General features: G+C 35.6%; 1 protein-coding gene across 2 annotated transcripts in view; it reads left to right on the top strand.

The window, feature by feature from the left end:
* PRKG1 (protein kinase cGMP-dependent 1) overlaps window positions 1-22642 on the top strand; it is a 1143802-nt gene that overhangs the window by 1106675 nt on the left and 14485 nt on the right. For both annotated transcript variants that reach the window (XM_047759865.1, XM_047759866.1), the window contains 4 exons: window positions 9506-9645; window positions 10484-10573; window positions 18110-18251; window positions 19898-20061. In XM_047759865.1, the coding sequence (XP_047615821.1) occupies window positions 9506-9645; window positions 10484-10573; window positions 18110-18251; window positions 19898-20061 (536 nt within the window). The remainder of the gene's footprint in view (window positions 1-9505; window positions 9646-10483; window positions 10574-18109; window positions 18252-19897; window positions 20062-22642) is intronic.

The raw sequence follows: 22642 nt of genomic DNA, 5'->3' as shown, positions 1-22642 counted from the left end.
TTTGAGGAACCTCCATACTATTTTCCATAATAGCTATATCAATTTACAATCCCACCAGCAGTGCATGAGAGTTCCCTTTCCTCCACACCCTCCAACATTTGTTATTTATTCTCTTTGATGATAGCCATTCTGACAAGTGTGAGATGGATTCTCATTGTGATTTTGATCTGCTTCTCTCTGATGATTAGTCATGATGAGCACTTTTTCAAGTGTTTGTTGACCATCTCTTTTCTTTGGAAAAATGTCTATTCAGTTCCTCTGCCCATTTTTAAATTGGACTATTTCATTTTTATGTTAATTTATGAGTTATTTGTATATTTTGAATATTAATTCCTTAATGGATGTATTGTTTGCAAATTTTTATCCCATTCAATAGGCTGCTTTTTATTGTTGTTGTTGATAGTTTCCTTCACTGGGCAAAAGATTTTTAGTTTGGTATAGCCCATTTGTTTATGTTTGCTTTGTTGCCATTCCCCAAAGAGATATATTGAAAAAAATATTGCTAAAACTGATGTCAAAGAGCTTATTACCTACATTTTCTTCTAGGAGTTTTAGAGTTTCGGGATTTATATTTGAATCTTTAATCCATTTTGTTTTTTTGCATATGATGTGAAAAAGTCAGTTTGATTCTTTTGCAAGTAACTGTTTAGTGTTCCCAACACCATTTATTGAAAAAACTGTCTTTTCCCCCATTGTATAGCTTTACTTCCTTTATCATAGATCAGTTGACCATATAAGCACAGGTTCATTTCCGGGGCACTCTATTCTATTCCATTGATCTATGTGTCTGTTTTTCTGCCAGTAATAGGTGCTTTGATTATGACAGTTTTGTAGTATAGTTTGAAATCAGGGGGTGTAATACCACCAAGTTTGGTCTTCTTTCTCAGGATTGCTTTGGCTATTCAGGGTGTTTTGTGTTTCCATACAAATTTTAGAATTATTTGTTCTAGTTCTGTGGAAAATGCCTTTTAATAGGTATCACATTGAATCTATAGATTGCCTTGAGTAGTATAGTCATTTTAAAAATATTCTTCCAGTTCATAAGCATGAAATATCTAATTGTCATCTTCAGTTTCTTTCATTAATGTCTTCTAGTTTTCAGCATACAACTCTTTTACCTCTTTGGTTAGATTTATCTCTATGAATTTTATTCTTTTGATGAAGTTATAAATGGGATTATTTCCTTAGTTTCTCTTTCTGATAGTTCATTGATAGTGTATAGAAAAGAAACCAATTTTCCACATTAATTTTATATCTGGAAACTTTACCAAGTTCCTATATAAGTTCTAATAGTTTTTTTTTTTTTTGATGATGTCTTTAGGATTTTTTATATATAATGTCATGTCATCTACAAACAATGACAGTTTTACTGCTTGCTTTCCAATTTGGATTTCTTTTACTCCTTTTTTCTTGCTTGATTACTATAGTTAGGACTTTCAGTACTATGTTGAGTAAAACTGGGGGGAGTGGGCATCCTTGTCTTGTTCCTAAATCTTAAGGGAAATTCTTTTAGCTTTTCACTTTTGAATATGATATTGGGTGTGGGTATGTCATATATGACCTTTATTACCTTGAGGTATGTTCCCTCTATGCCCACTTTTTTTTTTTGTCTTTTTGCCATTTCTTGGGCCACTCCCATGGCATATGGAGGTTCCCAGGCTAGGGGTCGAATCGGAGCTGTAGCCACTGGCCTACCCCAGAGCCACAGCAATGTGGGATTTGAGCCACGTCTGCAACCTACACCACAGCTCACGGCAACACTGGATCCTTAACCCACTGAGCAAGGCCAGGGATTGAACCCGCAACCTCATGGTTCCTAGTCAGATTCGCTAACCACTGAACCATGACGGGAACTCCTGTGCCCACTTTTTTTTTAAATCATAAATCAATGATGTTTTTCAATTCTCATTTCCAGGTTTTTCTTTAATTTCCTCTTTAATTTCTTTATTGACCAACTTTCTGTTTAGTAGCAGTTTTTTAGACTCCATGTGTTTGTGTTTCTTGCAGTTATTTTCTTTGATTTTTGGTTTCATAACATTGTGGTTGGAAAAGATGCTTGATATGGTTTTAATCTTACATTTTTTAAGACTTGTTTGGAGGCCCAGCATTATAATCTATGCTGGATATTTTTTCTATGTGTACTTGAAAAGCATATTTTGCTGTTTGGGAAAGAAATTTCCTCTTTATATCTATTAAGTCTATATGGTCTAATATGCCATTTAAGGTCAGTGTTTGTTAGTCAGTGAGTCTCTTATAGGGAGCATATAAATTGGTCTTGTTTTTGTATCCATTTGGCTACTCTATATCTTTTGATTGGAGCATTAAGTCCATATAAATTTAATGTAATTGATAGGTATGTACTTACTGTAATTTTTTCATTATTTTCTAGTTGTTTTTGTAGGGTTTTTTTTGTTCCTTTTTCTTTTGCTCTTTCTGATTTGATGACCATCTTTAGTGTTATGTTTTATTTCTCTTTTTTTGTTTCTGTCTATTATAGGTTTTTGCTTTGTGGCTCCCATGAATTTAATATATAACCATATATATATATATAATTACAACATTTTAAGTCGATTAGTTCCAGTTAAAGCACATTCTAAAAACTCTAAATTTTTAATGTTCCTCTACTTGTTGAATGTTTTGATGTCATATTTTGTATTTCTTTTATGTGCATCCCCTAACTACTTATTGTGGATATGGATAATTTTACTACTTTTGTCTTAACCTAACTACTAGCTTTGCAAGTGGGTTGATCTACTACCTTTACTATATATTTGCCTTTATCAGTAAAATTTTTTCCTTTCAGAATTTTTATATTTCTAATTATTGCCTATTCTTTACTGCCCAGAGAAGTTGCTTTAATATTTCTCTTAAGGTCAGTTTTGTGATATTGAACTCTTAGCTTTTACTTGTCTGTAAAACTATGTCTTTCAAATCTGAATAATAACCTTGCTGGATGGAGTATTCTTGATTGTAGGTTTTTTCCTTTCATCATGTTAAATATATTGTGCCACTCTTGTTTGTACTGCAAAGTTTCTGCTAAAAAGTCAGCTGATAGCCTTATGGGAATTTTCTAATACATAACTAGTTGCTTTTCTCTTGCCATTAAGATTCTTTAATTTTTGCTATTTTAATTATACTGTATATTGTTATGGACCTCTTTGGGTTGAACTTGTTTAGAACTCTCTGTGCTTTTTGAAACTGGATGTCTATTGCCTTTGGTTTTATTTCCCAAATTCCTTGAAAGGTCCCTAAAGGGACTTTTTGAATATTATCTCTTCAAGTAAGTTCACTGACCCTTTCTCTCATTTCCTTTTGGAACCCCTGTAATGTGAATGTTGGTACACTTAATATTGTCTCAGAGGTTTCTTAAAATATCCTCATTTTTGTAATTTTTTTTTTCTTGGCATTCCCTTGTGTGGGGGTGGGTGGGGGTGGGCAATGACCTTAAAATCCTTTTTTTTTTTTTTTTTCATTTCTCTTCAGGCCGGGTGATTTCCACTGCTCTATCTTCTAGATCACTGACCCATTCATCTGTACCACCTAATACACTGCTGATTCCTTCTAGTGTACTTTTTATTTTACCTATTGTGTTCTTCAGATCTGATTGTCTCTTCTTTATATTTTCTAACTCTGTTGAATTCTCTGTGCATCTTTCATCTCTCAAGTTCCAGTCATTAGCTTGAACTCTTCATTGGGTAGACCACATATCTCCACTTCATTTAGTTTTTTCCTAGGTTTTGCCTTGTTCCTTGTTCAGAACATATCCCTCCTTCTCCTTATTTTGCTTGTCTGTTTTGTTCTCTATGTATTAGGTATATTGATTACATTTCCCAATCTTGGAGAAGTAGCTTTATGTAGGAGACATCCTATGGGGCCTAGAAGTACACTCCCCTCTGGTCATCAGCTCTATACGCTCTAAGAATGTCTCCTATATGGGCCATTTGCACTCTCCTGTTGTGGTAGGGCTATTATGAGTACACTGATAAGCAGGCCTGGCCTCCACCCCAGCTGGCTCCAAGGCTATACCTCATGTGGTGGCTGTAGGTCTCACTAGAAGGTAGGCTTCCTGCATAGTTGCTGCCAGTCTACTGGTGTCAGGGCTGGGTCCCCACATAGCTCTCTGTATGACTCAGGCTGCAGGGGAGGGGTTGCATATTCAGGCTGGTGTCAGGCTGTTGGTGGCTGAGGCCAGGTGGCCAGCACTAACAGGCTAGAGAAAGGATTCCAAAGTTGTACCTTGGACCTCTTGCTCCTTGGAGAGGACTTTCTATGACTGTGATATTCCAACTACTTGTGGGTTGCTAATCCAAGGTCCTGACATTACTGAGTTTCTGCCCCTTCTACCTGTCTTGTTGTTATTATTTGTATATTTAGTTGTAAAAATATTTTCTGATAGTCTTCTGGTCATTCTCCTAGAAGGTAACTCTGTAAGTAGTTGTCATTTTGGTGTGTCTATGGGAGGGTGTGAGTTCAGGCCTTCCTGCTCTGCCACCTTGGCCATGTCCCCCTGTATCAGCTTTTCTAAGCACACTCCATCACCTTTGTTCTATAGTGTAAGCTTACCTAAGTGAGGGCATAAAGCAAGTCACCCTTTCCTGTTGTGCATGGAACTGTAATTTGAACTACTTTAAAAAGGACTTTTGCACAATAATAGTCCATGTGATATTGACAGTTCAAGCCTTAAATAAATCATTTAAATTGCACTATAGTTTGGAAATTCATTTTCTTCCAGAACAATGAAAAGATATCTATAGTGCCAAATAAACTTAACTATTAATAAAAAGGTAAAATAGATGAATGGATAAACAGATTCCAAGGACCAACTCCCAGTCATTGGCACTGAGGTAGTTTTAACTTTGCTCTGACAGTAACCCTCTCTCCTAGTAAGATCAAATAAGGTCCAACATTAGACAAGCATTTATAAGTCCCTGCCCCAGATAAAAGAAAACACATATTTAAATGGAGCCAGCAATTGTGTTTTCAAAGTTCTTTAAAATGCTGGTGCCATTGCCTCTCATCTTCAGGTCAGTTTTATTTGGGCACCAGCTAATGTGTGATATTTAAGAACTTGTCAAGATCTTTGTCAGAATTCCCACATTAAGATTCAGTTTGCTCACATATACATTCCTTCAAATGACAATAAAATGCTTCACACTGAAGTAACATTTTACTGTAAATGTAACTTTTTCCGATTGTAGTTTCTGATATAGCACATAGCATTACTTGTAAAAAATGGAAGATATTGAGTATTAGCATTTTCTCATTAATGTTTCCTGTCCAGAAATCATGAGAGTGAAACCAGTGTGGTGCAAGGGTCAGGAATCTTTTAGATGTAACTTCTCAAACTTTTACTCATTCCCTTGGTAGAACTGAAGGATGAGGTGGGACTAGGAATGGGTTCAAAATGACATTCATCCTGTGGTGGATCATATTTTGAGGAAATTGTTTGGGCTTGAGGAGACCACTAAGGAGCATAAAAAAATAAAAGCAACCAACTGAATGTGTACTCTGTTGCAGACATGGTGTTTGATATATAGGCCTTTTTATTTCATCTTCACAAGTGGATTATCCCCTCACTGCAGATGAGGAAACAGACAGAGTTTTAGAAACTTGTCTAACATCATAATCCAAAAAAGGTTGAGATTTAAACAGGGTGTCAAATCTCAAAACTCATATTCTCAACCAGAGCATTAGCTGGGGTTAAGCTAGTCTACAAAGGAAGATAAATCTGGGGAAGCATGCCTAACCAACCAGGCTGGGAAGGATTTCTATGCAAGAGGAGGTAGAAAGGTGTGCATCCTTTTCCTCCTCTTCTGCCTGCCTCTGTTCACACTCAACACTTATGTCATATATTTAGCTGATGTGCTGCAAAATCATCATCACCTCAAGTTGGCGCAAGTGGATGTGGTATTAATTAATTTGGCTAATAGAATAAAAAGCAAACTAAATTTCACCTTAAAATTCTTCATGGATTAGCTTTGTGAAACCACTTTTATGATAAAGAATAATAGTTTAGGTTCACTAAATACAAACTGATATAACTTATTCTAAGTGTTTGTATTAAAAAAAATTATGGCAATACTTTAAGAAGATGAATAGTGTGGCTCAGCTGGAACTTGAAAATGTTATCCTATACACAACTTCTCAAGGTCTTTGCATTCATGGAATTCTAATAGAGTGGTTTCCACTGAACCAGAATCCTTTAAGAGAGTCAGACAATAGTAAGTAGCTATTGCAATTTAAAAGACTAAAATTTTTTTTCTGACCAGAGACATTATTTTCACTTACTGTAAAAATGGAGTTAGATGTCAATAGATACATACTCACATATAAACACAATCTGTGGGATCATAAAATATATGCTGGTTTGTACACTGTATCTTTTATTCACAAGTTTTATTTTTCCATGTTAAATGTAATTCTAAGTCATCATTTTTACAGCTGCATTGTATGGGCATACCATAGCTTATTTTTTCCAAGCTCCTCTGCATGGACATTTAGATTTTGCCATTAGAAACAGTATTAAGTTGAACATACTGAAATGATCTTAGACAGTTAGCTTAGGAGATTTCTGATGAACATGTCAGTTGGTTTTTTGGGGGTTTTTTTGTTTGGTTGGTTGGTTTTTTTTTTGGTTTTTAAAGCTACACCTGCAATGATCTAGCTTTGTTCTAACAACATTTGACCTACCCAAGGCACATGTGGCAAGACCATCCATAAATGCATATGTGGTGGCACTTTCTCATTTAAGGTCACAATAACTCCATACAGGAGGTGGTATTATCCTCAGCAAGAACTGGGGCTCAGAGCAACTGCCCAAGAGGACAGAGAGAAACCTTAGGTGGAAGCAGGATTCAAGTCCAGACCTCTGTGACCCTAAAGTCAGAATTCTTTCTTACTAACTCAAGCATAAGTTAAAAATGTGTTATTTCTAAAGAGAACACTTTTTACATTAGGTGTGTGACCTACAGAGACTCTTCATTTACGTGGGTAAGACTCTAAAGAGGGACTATGATTTGATTTTTTTCATCTCTGAATGTTAATTACACTGACACAACTCATTTTTCTCGCCATCTCTCTTATCTGTCCAGATTTTGTTTAGAAGTGAGTTTTCACATTTTTTATTTTATTAAGAACTACAACTGAATTCATTTCTATTAATCTGTCATCTTAGAGTTTCACAAATGGAGTAGAGGGCCTTAACAGTTTAAGGCATTTTCAAATATCCATTCTCCCCACCCCCAAACTGTCACATAGATTCTCAAATGTTGGCAGCAAACTGAGGCCCACTTATGCGAAGTATCATCATGTTTTCTTCAGAGGAACTTGCCAAATTAATGTCCTCTCAGTTGAATTCAATCTGTTCCTGTGTGCATGAATAAGACACTTAAGACCTTCACGATCCCCTGCAGCTAAAGCAATAAACAATTCACAACAAAGAAGGGACACACATTCTTCATCAGGAAAAGCAAAAACAGCTTGTCATGTTTCCAAGGCTTTCATTAGTTCAGAATACTAGGAACTGTTTGGTATTATCTTGAGGATTCTGTGGCTTGAGGGCACTCAATGGTAACTCCCTCATATGGCTATTAAGTGATTAGCTCTATTTTCCTTTATCCTTTCCTTACAAGTCACCTTACTGAATTTTTTTTTTTTTGGTAAAAGAATGAACATAGATTAGCAGCATATCTAAGGAATGGCTTATGGAGGACCCAAGGTCCCTCCAGAGCCACCAAGAGCCCGAGGCATGGAAGCACTGGGGACATCAAGGTTCAGATTAGGTCTCCCAGTTACTACAACTAAAGAGTGAGGTTTGGAGTTTCCATTGTGGCTCAGAGGGTTAAGAATAGGACATAGTGTCTGAGGGGATGTGGGTTCAGTCCCAGGCCTCACTGGTGTGTTAAGGATCTGGCATTGCCACAAGCTGTGGCTCAAATCTGGTGTTGCTGTGGCTGTGGTGCAGGCTGGCAGCTGCAGCTCTGATTTGACCCCTACCCTGGGAACTTCCATATGCTGATGGTGTAGCCCTAAAAAAGAAATATAAAAACTAAAAAAGTGAGGTTTAAGGTAAGACAGAATTAAAGCCATCATGCCTATTTGAGAAGAAAAAGAATATTAGTTTTCAAAAATCTCTTGAAAAAAATCTTGTTACTATCTTCTTTTAACTGGAGGGAAGTATGTCTTTGGCTATTCTGGGTCTTTTGTGCTTCCAAACAAACTTTAAAATATTTTGTTCTAGTTCTGTGATAAATATCCTTAGCAATTTGATAGGGATTGCATTGAATATATAGATTGCCTTGGGTAGTATGGTAATTTTGATAATATTGACTCTTCCAGTCCAAGAGCATGGTATGTCTTTCCATCTGTTTGTGTCATCTTTGATTTCTTTCATCAGAATCTTATTGTTTGCATAGTACAGGTCTTTTGTCTCTTTAGGTAGGTTTACTCCTAAGTATTTTATTCTTTTTGATGTGATGGTATATGGGATTGCTTCCCTAATTTCTCTTTCTGATCTTTCATTGTTAGTATATAGAAATGCAGTTGACTTCTGTGTATTAATTTTGTATCCTGTGACTTTGCCAAATTCATTGATGAGCTCTAACAGTTCATATACACAAAGGAATATTACTCAACCATTAAAAGGAATGAAATAATGGCTTTTGCAGCAACATGGATGGACCTAGAAATTATCATGCTAAGTGAAGTCAGTCAGACAATGAGACACCAACATCAAATGCTATCACTTACATGTGGAATCTAAAAAAACGACACAATGAACTTCTTCACAGAACAGATACTGACTCACAGACTTTGAAAAACTTATGGTTTCAAAATGAGATAGGTTGGGAGGTGGGGAAAGCACTGAGGGTTTGGGATGGAAATGCTGTAAAACTGGTTGTGATGATTGTTGTACACCTATAACTGTAATAAAGTTCATTAAGTAATAAAAATAACTGGAGGGAAGGGAAAGACTGTGAGGTAAAAATAAATTAACAGTACATAAATTCTCTGTCTCAGCAGAAACAAGGGTCTGTGACTGAATTTAATAACTAGAAAATATTTATGGACTGGACTAAATAGGAAAAGCATAAAGGGCTATATGGTCCTACTTTTGCCACACTCAAAGTAAAACTGGAGAAGAAATTAGTTTTTATTTTCACTTTTATGACTGAATGAGAAAAAAATGTATACTCAAACACAATATATGAAATGAAATGAAATAATACAATCAAAATCAAGTACACTTTCCCTCTTCTAATCCAGGGTGGGGCACAAAACTAATTGGGAATCCAGTTAGTGAAAATTCGTATGTTCCAGTGGAATGAAGTAGGGCGATAGCTGTGAGCAATGGATTTCAAACCCAGCTCCAGCAAGGATTTCCCACGACTCAGGTGGTGTTGGGGTGTCATTTTCACCGCTCCGTGTAACTGTTAACTGGGGGCTAAGAATGCATTGTTATAGTAACTCTGTGGATTTTTCTCACTTACTCCTTTCTGTCTTTAAGGTCCAGTTGAAAAGTGAAGAATCCAAAACCTTTGCAATGAAGATTCTCAAGAAACGCCATATCGTGGATACGAGACAGCAGGAGCACATCCGCTCAGAGAAGCAGATCATGCAGGGGGCTCATTCTGATTTCATAGTGAGGTAAAGACCCTGCATCACAGCTGAAGTCCCCAACTTCAAGTCGAAAGTCAACTACAAATCTCTCCACCATGTGCATTCACTGGCACATTTTATTCACACAAAGAAACATTTTTGATCAGATTTTAAGAAAGTTTTCACTAAATAAAAAATGCTAACATTTTGATACTTTTTGTTTTTAAATGAGAATTAGATTCTGTGAAAAGAACATGTTTTTCCCAAAGGAGATATCAAAATTCCTAACGTTCTGTTTTTATCCTGTTATTCCACAACTTTGATGCTGGAACAAAATATTAAAAATCAAACTATTTCACCCTGAATATTCTTTATTTGAATATTTTTGAAGATTTTTAAAAAGGAAATGACTATTCTTAGTATTTCGAGAGTACCAGTAAGATGATAATGGGGACTTTTTTTTGACGCGCAGAAGCTTCTGTGGCTGATTTGCCAGTGGCATTTGCTGAAAACAGGGTATAACATGAATTTAAGTGAAGAATGCATGGATGTCATATACATCTATATTTTAAAGTGTGATCTCCGTGTATACTGCATTTTATGACCACTAAATATTGCTTGAGCATCCACCCTTGAAACATTAGCCAAATTGGAATTAGAGGAATCCCAAGAAGCCCTCTTGGTCCATAAGTATTTGGATTAATCCATTTCAAAGGGCAGACTATCCACTCCAATGTAGAAATCTTAGTCATAAGCTATTGCCTTTTTCCTCCTTGTGAACTTAGAATTTTCTCATTCTTTTAATAAAATTTTAAGCTTGGCAAACAAAAGTAAGACTGTAATCTGAGCCCTCAAAATATTTACATGCTTTGTTTGCAATTCACAGATTATACAGAACATTTAAGGACAGCAAATATTTGTATATGTTGATGGAAGCTTGCTTAGGTGGAGAGCTCTGGACCATTCTCAGGGATCGGTAAGAGTTTTAAGAAATTTCTATTATGTCTTCAAAAACATAGTTGGCTGATGGTTTATGAGAAGAGTCAATTATTATAAAGTATAAACATCATATTTACATTCTACATAAGCTTATATTCAAAATGTAAATTTGGGTAACAACCCACTATACTCATTATAATTTAGTATAAATGTGAAACTCGCCATTTCAGATTCCAATGACATAGGATTAGTCCACCAGAAAAATGGTACCTCTCAAGGTACATACTTACATACAGAGGCCTTAGTTCAACTTGAATATCAGATTCAGACAACTGTACAGCTATAATTTAATTCATTGGTATAATAGGAAGAGAAAGTTACAGTTTTAGTCTGTATTAACTATCAGTTTAATTGTTCCACTCATTCTCCAGATGGGCTGCTCTTCCTGACATGGATAATTCTTTTTCCAAAATAACTTTTTCTTCTACATTTACATTGCTCTTTGTTTGGTTTCAAAATGAACAGAAGTTTCCAGTCATGCCTTTCAGGCCTTCCATTGTCTTAGGAAGAAAGCGATTTCACTTATAAGCGGTATTTCATGTGAACAGTCTAATTTCGATTTCCTTTTTGTCCTTTCAGGGCACATAAAGTTGGTCTAGTTAGGGCTTACTTTTTTCTTTTATCTGTTTTCTATCTCCTATTTATGTAACTAGCAAACTACCTTTTAAAAAATATTATGTAAGATGTCCTAGGAGATTATTACCAACCCTAAATGTTTACTTTAAAAAAATTACAATTTTATGTGAATGATCTACTAACCTTCAAAAGGCATCCTTGTTCCTTTGAATATTCACCTTTAGACATCTCTTCTTTCCTTATTTGTTACCCTCTCACTCCAGAGACTCTCCTTCTTCAGGGAACATCTTTTGAACTCAGCTGTAGATAGCCCTGATGTTCCTAGAATACCATGTTATTTTTGACAATTTGTTACATTGTAGATATCCCAGAATAGAACAACCAGTTCTAACTACTGCCTTGAAGTCTCATTCCTAATTGTGTCCTTATGGTACCTTCATTTCTTTGTACACAATACCATTTCAGGTCTTTTATTCCAATTACCTTCCCTGCAAATGTCAAATTAATTTTTTTTACCTATTGTGTCCTATTAAATGAATTTCTTAAATTCAACGTAAATAAGCATATAAGGCAATATGTCCTTTTGGCACTAGGGGACAGAGTTAACTTCTTAACTGAACTATTATATCATGGCATGCTATCACATTACTGTTAATATTTGGGAACTGATTATATGCAAAACATTGTGATAAAGGCCAGGGATAAAAATGATTAACAAAATAGATGTGGCCTCATTTCTTATAACATACAGGCTATTGCACAAAGTTAATATTCTGATTTGTGAGTTAATACCTTGTTTATCGTAATGTGCTTCTACTGTAATATTTTTGGCCTGACCTTTTAATCCACTGATTTATTTGAAATCTCTTCCCTACTTTGTTCTAATTAGAATAGGAGATTTACAGGTGGAAGTAAACATTAAAGCAACAAAATAAGCCATTTAGGGCGAGGAATAGCTATTTGGAACTTCTATTAACTTCTTTCACCAGACAACAGTAATAAAGATTAATAAAAATGATAAAAGTTAATGTGAAGTCCACTCAAACATGCATAGGCATCAGTGTTCACCTCTTTTTTTTGAAAGAAAAATAGTGAAGGGATGCTAGTAAGTAGGTTATCGCTGGAGGAGTAGATGGAGGGAGAATGTCAGGGAGGGTCCTTTCTCTACCTCCACCAGACTGCTTTTTGATCCTTTCCTTTTTCTTCCCTTTTATCATCCTTGGGTTTGGGGTACACAGTTTGCTGAGTCCCCCCAGTGTACTTAATACTCCTCAAAGAGGCATGATCTGGAGAAATAGCAACCACCTGATCCTTCCTAAACATTCAGAGGGGCTGAAGCCTCCACACTAAAAGCAATGGAACTATTATAGGTAAAGTCACCTCAGAATCACTGTCCTCTGCCAACTTTCTCATATATGTGTGTAGCCTTATGTTACTGAAGTATAGATGACTTATATACTCAGGTATACAACAAAGTGATTCAGTTATATATCCAAATGTATTTTTTCAGATTTCTTTCCCTTATAGGTTATTACAAAATATTGAGTATAGTTTCCTGTGCTAAATGGCAGATCTTGTTGTTTATCTGCTTTATATATAGTAGTGTGTATATGTTAATTTCACATTCCTAAATTTTATTCCCCCTCCCCATTTCCCCTTTGGTAAACCATAAGTTTGTTTTCTATGTCTAGGAGTCTATTTTTGTCTTATAAGTTCATTTGTGTCATTTTTAAGATTTTATTCTGAGGCTTTTTTCCCCTCTACTCAAATTGCTTGGGGGGAAAGCATAGTTTTGGACATCCAGGCTCCAATTAATATTATCACTAGCGAGCTTCCTCATGGCTTCTTTAAACTGTAACCAAAGATTGTTAGAACCCAAAAATGACAAAAGGAAAGGAGTTACACTATTAGTCACAATATATATATAAATATCCATAGTCAAAACAAACCATACTTTTCAATTCATTTAATTTTCTTCCTGTGTCCATGAAAGTATTAGTAAAGGAGACACTATCCTGAAAGCATAAAGGAAATGTATTGGTTGTAACGTTAATCTGAAGAAAGGCTTGCATGACCTCTGAGCTTCAGCACAGCAAGTCTGTGGTAGCAGTGACATCTCCTTCCTTCATCTAGCAGCTGAGCTGACCATTTCCTGCCTCTCACTCTCTATTCTCATCAGCATAGAAAAAGAACACAGAGCAGTTTTTTATTTGTGGTCAAGAAGAATTAAAATATATACCATAGGGAGTTCCCGTCGTGGCGTAGTGGTTAACGAATCCGACTAGGAACCGTGAGGTTGCGGGTTCGACCCCTGCCCTTGCTCAGTGGGTTAATGATCCGGCGTTGCCGTGAGCTGTGGTGTAGGTCACAGACGTGGCTCGGATCCCGCATTGCTGTGGCTCTGGCATTGGCTGGCGGCTACAGTTCTGATTAGACCCCTAGCCTGGGAACCTCCCATATGCCGTGGGAACGGCCCAAGAAATGGCAAAAAGACAATATATATATATATATATATATATATATACACACACACACACACATATACATACAGGTTTTGAGGACAAAATATATACCTTATATTCAAACAGGTTTTAAGAACTATTAAATAGTTTCTTACCTTTGAAATATAAACTGCAACACTAAAATGTTAATCATTGCAATTATTTCCCTGTGTTATTCTTTATTGGCTAACATGTTTCATCTTCTAGTTTGTGACTTTTAGTTTTCCACAAATTCCATTATTTGGAATAGATCAGTATAAACTGTATTTTATTGCCCTCTCCTGTACAACACTTAAGAGAATAAGCAACCCCTGCAACGTTCTTAAAAATGTAAGTGGTTTGTGTATATATACACACCTATACATTTATGTTAGTATGTAGCATTAGCATTTAATTATGAAATTCAACATTTCAGCTTTTTTAAAAGTGTATATTAATTTCTCCTACAGAAAATGTTAAATAATTACTTAAGAAAATTATTTTCACACCTCATTTCTGATCTTGAATCTTCCTGGATATTTTATAAGCCAGCAAGTGACTTTCCATGTACATTCTCCTTTATTCCAGCTCTTTGGTGGGAGGTGATTACTTAAATTGCATCTTAGATGACCCATTAGATGGTATTTGTATCATTTCTTAATTTGGTTGAAAGTATCTTAAGGAAATGGGCCTATTTTCATAATAATTTAGCCACTCTAATTTAAATGGGCAATAAACCTGAAACATGCTTCAGGTTTATGTGCTCACTAATGACTGTTGTCAGTATTCCATGAAAAGTGGGAACTTACCTTTTAGTGGCAAGTGCTTTGTCTTTGTTACATGCTGCCATTTCGGGACTTGGTTAATGTCAAGTTGATTAAACATTGTGATTAAATTTTGAGTATATCAATGAGTATATCAATCAGTATACATAACCCTTGAATTCCCTCTATTAAATTGTTATCTACTGCCATCTAGCTAAAATAAAACACTTACTCCTTCCCACAGAGGATATGAGGGCCTATCCCTTACTTGTTAATTGAAATGACAGAACTGTCAAGGCATAATTTATTATTTCAAAGAGCTATATAGGGCAGTGATTTATTTCTTTAAGCAACTTTCTAACTGTTGATAAAACAAGCTTTCATTTTTGTTTTAAATCAAATTCATGTTGTCATTTCCAATTCTAACAGTAATTTTTCATTGTGAATCACCCTAATGCTGTGCTTTTTGACTTCTTTCCAAACGTGTTTTGTAAAATTCACAAATTACCTACATCAACTATTTAGTGATGGAACTGTGTTGCTGGTAAACATTTTGTGAGCATATATTCTGTTGATTTGTCATGTAACATGGAGATAGATCTGAGGAAGAATTTTTATTTAATTTTTACAATCAGTTACAAATACATTTATATATGGGAGATACTCAATATAGATCTGTTGAAGGAATGGAAACCAGCTTTCTAGAGCCCTCCAAATTCCAAAATGGCTCAGAACAAAGAAACTGTCAAGGACCGAAGAAAGACCCAGTGATGTATGTTTATGGTCAGTTCACTTCATGATGAAAAAAGGAGGGTTTTGATTGGTAAGCAATAAGAGATAATTTTTGCCTGTACACTTGTAAAAAGCATGAAGAAAGTGAAGAGAGGTTAGCAGAAAATTCTTCAGAGCTGACTTGTGGCAATTAGCCTTGGCAGTGAGAAGCAGCAAATACTTCATTAATAGTGATAATTTGAGATGCAGCCTCTCCCAGTCCTATCCCCAAAAGACCATCCTATAGCAGTCAATTTTCCTATATTAAGACATAAGCGCTAAAGAACAGGTTTTTTTGGTGCTCAATAATAATGGCTACTATGTATTGAGCATCAACTGTGTGCCAGGTACTTATTCTAAATACACGCCTCAAAATTTATTGTATCCTCACAACAACCCAAAAGAGATAGTTTCTGTTATTACCCTCATTTTGCACAGGACAATACCTAGACCCAGGGAGGTAGATAGTTGCTCAAGATTAAACAGTGAGTGGAGCTCAGATTTGAGAGTCCATACTCCTAACCTACCACCACCTCTGATGAATTTGAGTTTGTATTAGGACTTTTTTCATCTTCCTGCTAATGATCAGCTTATTCAGAAGGTAAATATGAACACCGTTCAGCAGAAATGTCATGAGAAATTGATCTCTTAAGTATGTACTCTTTGCAATAACAGTGCATTTGTCCATTTTATTACCCACTAAATATTAAGACAAATAGATGTTACCCAGCACCACCACTGCAGATATAATCTCTCCTCACAATAAGCAGGAATGTAGGCTTTAGAAAGGCCCCTCCCATATCCCAGTTAGTCCTGATACAAGGAAGTAATCCATTTCATTTTTTATTTTCTTTAGACCCACACCCACAGCATATGGAGGTTCCCAGGCTCGTGGTCTAATTGGAGCTACAGCTGCCGGCCTATGCCACAGCGACAGCAATGCAGGATCCAAGCCACATCTACGATCTACACCACAGCTCATGGCAACACCGGATCTTTAACCCACTGAGTGAGGCCAGGGATTGAACCTGCACCCTCATGGTTGCTAGTCGGATTCATTTCTGCTGTGCCACAATGGGAACTCCAGTAATCCATTTTCTTATTAAAACAATGTCTGCAATGTGAAATAAGACAAAGCTCTCTTCCATGTACTGTTTAGATTGCTTTTGCTGTGTTTTGCTTTGCAGTGCTGTCTACTGAGACTTCAAATGTCATATACAGTACACAGTAAAGCTGTATGTAATTATAGACTCACGGGTTCTTACTATTTCAGGCAAATAATCTCTCAAAGAAACATCCTGCTCTTGATAGACAAACATACTTAATTAAGGGCAAAGATGAAAGGACCTTTAAGGTACTAGTCGAATCCCTTTTCCAATATACATGATTATAATATAGTGTTAGCTCTGTAAAAGATAGCCCCAAGAAAACTGCAGCATAAAGTGTACCATTATTTCCTGATATAGATGCAATTCTCCTCAAAGAAACTTTTTCCTGTCCTTATAAATTCACAGTTGTTCCATCCTGATATTGTTGAAGAGAGATATGAGAATCTTAGTAAATACTGTTGAGATTCTAATATCTAGATGATACTAGATATCATCTGGCCTCAAATGTTATTTTAAAAGAAATATATTTCCTTTGGAAAGAGTTAATTATTTTACTGAAAATTCTGGGAACATTCATAGGTGAAATTAGGACAAAACCTTTATGGAAGACACTATGTATTTCTAAAATATGACCTGAACGGTGGGTGCTTTGGCTTTGGATTTGCTGATTGGTTTTCCAAAATAGTAGCCATATTCTCCTTTTCAGTTTGTTAGAATTTACTCCTCAATATTGAAAAAGCAGCAGTTGTGTTCAAAATGCAAACTGGCATCAATGAATATCATGAAACAAGTTTGGAGCCTCCCCTGTTGCACATTCCCCAAAACCACCTGAGTGCTTGTCTCTCCTGTTACATATTAGCCACTTCAAAAAATGATGTTCACACCAATGTTCTTAAATGTTCAAGAAATTATTAAATTATGTTTACTCCTTGAAAAGGAAGAGGGGAAAAAAGTAGCTTATCTTTCTAAGGATTTGATGGGGAAAAAAAACAGGTAAAGTATAAAGGTTTTACCCTAGAACCAAGGAATTAGCTTTAGATACTAAGGTGGGTTTTTTTTCCCCCTTTATTGTTATTTCATTAAATAAACACACACATACAAAGAGCTTTGTTGCTAAACATCATAATCAAGTTTATTAATAAATAGTCCCTTTCACTATCTTTTTCCTTATGATTATCCTTTAGCTGCATCTTTTCCTTTTAACAAGAGGGTAGTAGAGTGGGAAATACTGTTGGTCTTGCTGACAGAAGTTTCAAAAAGAAGAGATTGTGAATTGATTCTATTAGTAGCATTTCAATTCATTTCCAAAGTAGTTCTTTGAAAACATTAACTTTTATTCACATTCTCATGAACCGTATCTATGTTATCTAGAAAGGTTAAAAAACAAGCCCTCTAAGAATAAATATGACTCAACTTATAAGCTTTTCTTTAAAAAAACATCCCTTGGTAGACAAAGTCTAAAATAGGATTTGCCTCTCTTCTGCCCACCTGTGTAACTGTGCCTTTTTAGACTGTAGTGGGCTGTGAGGAATCCACCCAGTACATGAAACGTGGTGTGTGGTTGAAGTCTTCAGTGTGTTCAGGAAGTTAGATTTAAGTATCCTACTCATAAAGGCAAAGAATTCCTTCACTTAACCCTCAATTGCCTTTAAAAAAAAAAAAATGCAATGGTAGCCATATGACATTTGGCCACAGTAGGACATTGGTCTCTTGGATCAAATTTTGGTATAGGAAATATAGTGAAATGAGAAGTTGAACCTCAGTAGGCAAACTAATTTCTTTCATATTTTTTATTCCATTTTCTGTATTTCAGAGGCTCATTTGAAGATTCTACAACCCGATTTTATACAGCATGTGTGGTAGAAGCCTTTGCCTATCTGCATTCCAAAGGAATCATTTACAGGGACCTCAAGCCAGAAAATCTCATCCTAGATCACCGAGGTTATGCCAAACTGGTCAGTGTGTTTCACACATGGTTTCTGCACTACACTGTAAAATACTGATTTATGAAGCCGTGTTCACTGCAAACATTAAAATCTCAGTTTTCCTTTTAAAATACAACTTTTTTATAATGCTACAACTGCAGCATAGGGAAGGTCCAGGGCCAAGGATTGAATCCAAACCATAGCTGCAGCAACACTGAATATTTTAACTCACTATGAGGGCTGAGGATTGAACCCAGCCAGGCCCTCACAGCAACCCAAACCCTGCAGCTGAATTCTTAACCCATTGTGACACAGGAGGAACCCCAAATGCATCGTATTTTAAAAGATAATTGGAAGTCATAACAGTAAAACCTAATCATTCTTTCAAGTTATGTAAAAGTTAAGAGAAATTAAATTGGCTAGGTTTGAATTAATTACATCCTGGCAAAACGTGCTTAAATAGGCTCATGCCTATTGTCACGTGTTCATAGACCCAGAAAAAGCTTCATAGAAGTTCTTTCTCTAGCTGGCTTTCTGGCATCCAAAGGGAATAGGTAGATAGATATTATGGAGAACCATGAATCATTATTTTAGGTTTAAGAATAATGCTAATGAGGGAGTTCCCTTTATGGCTTAGCACATTAAGGACCTGACATTGTCTCTGAGGAGGCAGATTTGATCCCTGGACTTGTTCAGTGAGTTAATGATCCAGTGTTGCCACAAGCTACAGCACAGGTCACAGATGTGGCTTTGATCTGATGTTGCCATGGCTGTAGTGTAGCCCTCAGCTGCAGCTCCAATTTGATCCCTGGCCCTGGAACTTCTATATGCCACAGGTACAGCTATAAAAAGAAAAAAAAAAAAGCATGCTAATGGGAAAAACTGATCTTTGCAGGCAATGTTCTCCAGGCCATGTTAATATAAGTAATAATAAAATTGGCCAAGAGTCTAAAGATTTACTGTAGAAGAGTTCTCTTATGTTAAAATGTATAAAACTTTTTGTAGCTTTGGATCTTTAAGTGCTAGATTCTATTTTTTAAATTTTTGGAATTTTTATTCAACCCATGGTTTTCAAAGAAATCAAATCAGTGGTAATTATTTGCATTCTCAACCACTTGCTTTAGAAAAACTGGAGCCTCTGCATTTGAGGCTCCTCCTTCAAAAGTTTTCTAGAAAAATGAAGAATATATTTCCATTTTATCTCTGTTTCCCAAGGGCAGAATTATTACTGTTATTATTTATTGTTATTCAGCTCCTTTAACAGTAAAAATGGCTTCTCAATTAATACTAAATGAATTGTCAACTTCATTAAATCCAGCAGATATCATGTATATTCTGAAATGTCTGAGTAGAGGAGAAATTATTTGTTTATGCCCCAATCTCCATTGGCATAAGAGCAGGGAAAAATGGAAAGTATTTCTACAAAGGCAGGCTTGCCTTTATTTTCAGTGATGTGAATTTTGTCGTGTTAAGATTTAACTTTACCTGTTGAAACTCACCTTGATCAGGGAGGCTTTGTTTGAAATATAGATGACTCCTTTTAGAAGACAGGACTAGAATCATTTGCATCTGACATTGTTTTATCATCATCAGCAGCATACTTCAGTAAAGTAACTTTTTGCTTTTAAGCTTAGTTATGAGTGGCTTGAAATATCTTGTTCTTCTCTCTTTGTAAGGTTGATTTTGGCTTTGCAAAGAAAATAGGATTTGGAAAGAAAACATGGACTTTTTGTGGGACTCCAGAGTACGTAGCCCCAGAGATCATCTTGAACAAAGGCCATGACATTTCAGCCGACTACTGGTCACTGGGAATCCTAATGTATGAACTTCTGACTGGCAGGTATGGACATTGATAGAGAACTAGTGATAAAAAATAGACCAGCAAACAGCTAGACACTCCTGATTTTGTCACTCTGATTAGGCCATTTGAAAGTACTTTCACCATATCTTGTTATAATACTTCAATTTTTTATGTAGATAACTAGGAATTCATAAAGTGAAAAGGGGTCGATAAAGGCAACAACAAATATCAACTTTTGATCGCATTATTTATACGAATGTGAAATGATCTAGTGTCTTTCTGTGAGATCTTTGAACCTAGCTATTTAGCCAGCAAGGAAGATGATAGTCATAAAAACATAGAGGCAACTACTTATAGCAATAAGAACTTGTTAGCAACTGTTAAATCTAAATGAAATGTAAATTGCTTTGCAGATCTGTTGTTTAACACTTCTGTAATCAACAACTAAAAAAGGTACTATGAATACAACCAGGTATAAAACAGACTATAAACTCCTCAAGGAAAAGAAAAGCAAATATACTACCAAGCCATGTGCTCAGGACAATGATTAAGAAGGTCATTATGAACTAAAGAGTTCAAAAGAAGGTTAAGTTTGTCCTGGGAGGCTTTTGAAGAACATAGGATTAATTAGGCTTTAGAGAAAAAATGCAGAGAGCAAAGTAAAGGGCATTCCAGGCATAGAGGCAGGGCTTTAAATAGAGGAGTTGTGGGCAAAGACATGAAGAAAGTTCAGATTCAAAAATGATGGGGAATCAGTACAAGTGATCTTTCAAGAATCATGATTGCTGTACTTGAGTGTTTAGACTCCATCCAGAGAGGCAGTTATTGAGGATTTTCTGAGTGACATCAATTGTGGTATTTAAGGAAAACATGCTGGCAGTAATGTGTAGAGCAAATTGGAAGAGATGAGGAGGCAGATCCTAAAGATCATTACAATAATTCAGGTCTAGGACACTGAGAGCCTGGAATAGGGTAGGAGCAGTAGGAAGAAAGGAAGAAGCATGGGGTAGAATGTGAAAGAATTACTTAAGAGAACTTAATAGATACAGTGGAAATGAGAGGAAGATGAGACTTTTAGTCTCATGGTTGTTTGCGAAGATTCAGTGAATCTCTGAGCACTTAGAATCCAGAACATAGGAAACACTTCATTCATGCTAACAGCTAGTATTGTACTTCCATTGTCAGAAACAGTTATGCAATGGGTTTTATTTCAATGGTGGATTTTTTACATCATTACTCTTGAAACCTTTATGTTTCTTCAAATAAATTACCTGTGCCCTAATCCAATTTTGTTTGACACTCACCTTCTATATACAGATAAATTGTTTTAAATACATAACAAGTGAATAGACATGTAAGGATATGAAAGATTTGCACAGCAGAGAAAGGTGACTTCCACATGTGTATATGGATGGATAGATATATCAATAGATGTTTCTGGTGTTCTCAGAATTGCTATAAAAGCCAATCATATAATGAATAAAAGAAAACTCAGTATTAACTATTAACCAAAGAATGAACATATTAACTGTTAATAACTAGAGTAAAATATTAACCATGGCAATTTCTATTTCTCCTTATGCATTTAAAATTTTTGTACAATCATTATTTATTCTTGGAGTAGTATGAAAAAATTAGAATTTTATCTTAAAAATAGGCATGTACTAAAAACTGTAGTGATGTTCTTAATAGAAGACTCCTTAATTCTTTAAAATAGAAATTTCACAGGCCACAACGTCTGACTATAATACAGGCATATGTCATTTTATTGCGCTTTGTGGATATTGTGTTTTTTACAAATTAAAGGTTTGTAGTAACCTTGCATTGAGCAAGTCTATTAGTGCCATTTGCTCATGTCTGTGTCATATTTTAGTAATTCTCACAATATTTCAAAACTTCTCATTATTATACTTGTTATGGTGATCTGTGATATTACTACTATGACCCACTTATAAGGTATGGTTAGTATTTTTTAATTAAGATATGTACTTTTTGAGACATAATGTTATTATACACTTAATAGACTACAATACAGTGTAAACAATTTTATATACACTGGGAAACAAAAAAACATTTGTATTACTTACATTACCACAATACTCACTTTATTGTGGTGGTCTGGAACTGAGCACACAATATTTCTGAGGTATGCCTGTATAGTGAAACTAGAAATTAAAACCAAGGTTTAACTGAAAGACTCTAAGCACTTGAAAATTTTAAAAAGCACTTTTCTAAATAACCACAAGCTCATATAAGGTATGCTATGTAGAAAAACATTTATAAATAAAGTCCTATAAATCATAATTTGAACTCAGTTTATTAACATAAATGCTTAAAAATAAATGAGTTTAGGGGATTTAAAATGGCAATGTAAAAGGATCCTGAATTTACCTCCTCCCATGAGTACACTGAAACTACAGCTACATATAGAACAACTTCCTTTGAAAACAAACACTGGCTGAGTAACTTCCATGCTTTAAGCAAATGACAGCTCACATTGAAGTGTAAAAGATGCTGGGATACAATCTTGCCATAAGCCCTGCCACTGGTGTGCTACCCACAGTCTAAAGGAACTCAAAACATGGAGCTTCTCCCAAAGGAGCAAAGGATTTGAACCTCC

This window comes from Phacochoerus africanus, chromosome 15, assembly GCF_016906955.1.
Source record: "Phacochoerus africanus isolate WHEZ1 chromosome 15, ROS_Pafr_v1, whole genome shotgun sequence".
Taxonomy (NCBI): Eukaryota; Metazoa; Chordata; class Mammalia; order Artiodactyla; family Suidae; genus Phacochoerus; species Phacochoerus africanus.
The sequence above is the reverse complement of the archived record's forward strand: the minus strand, read 5'-3'. Positions and strand labels throughout refer to the sequence as shown.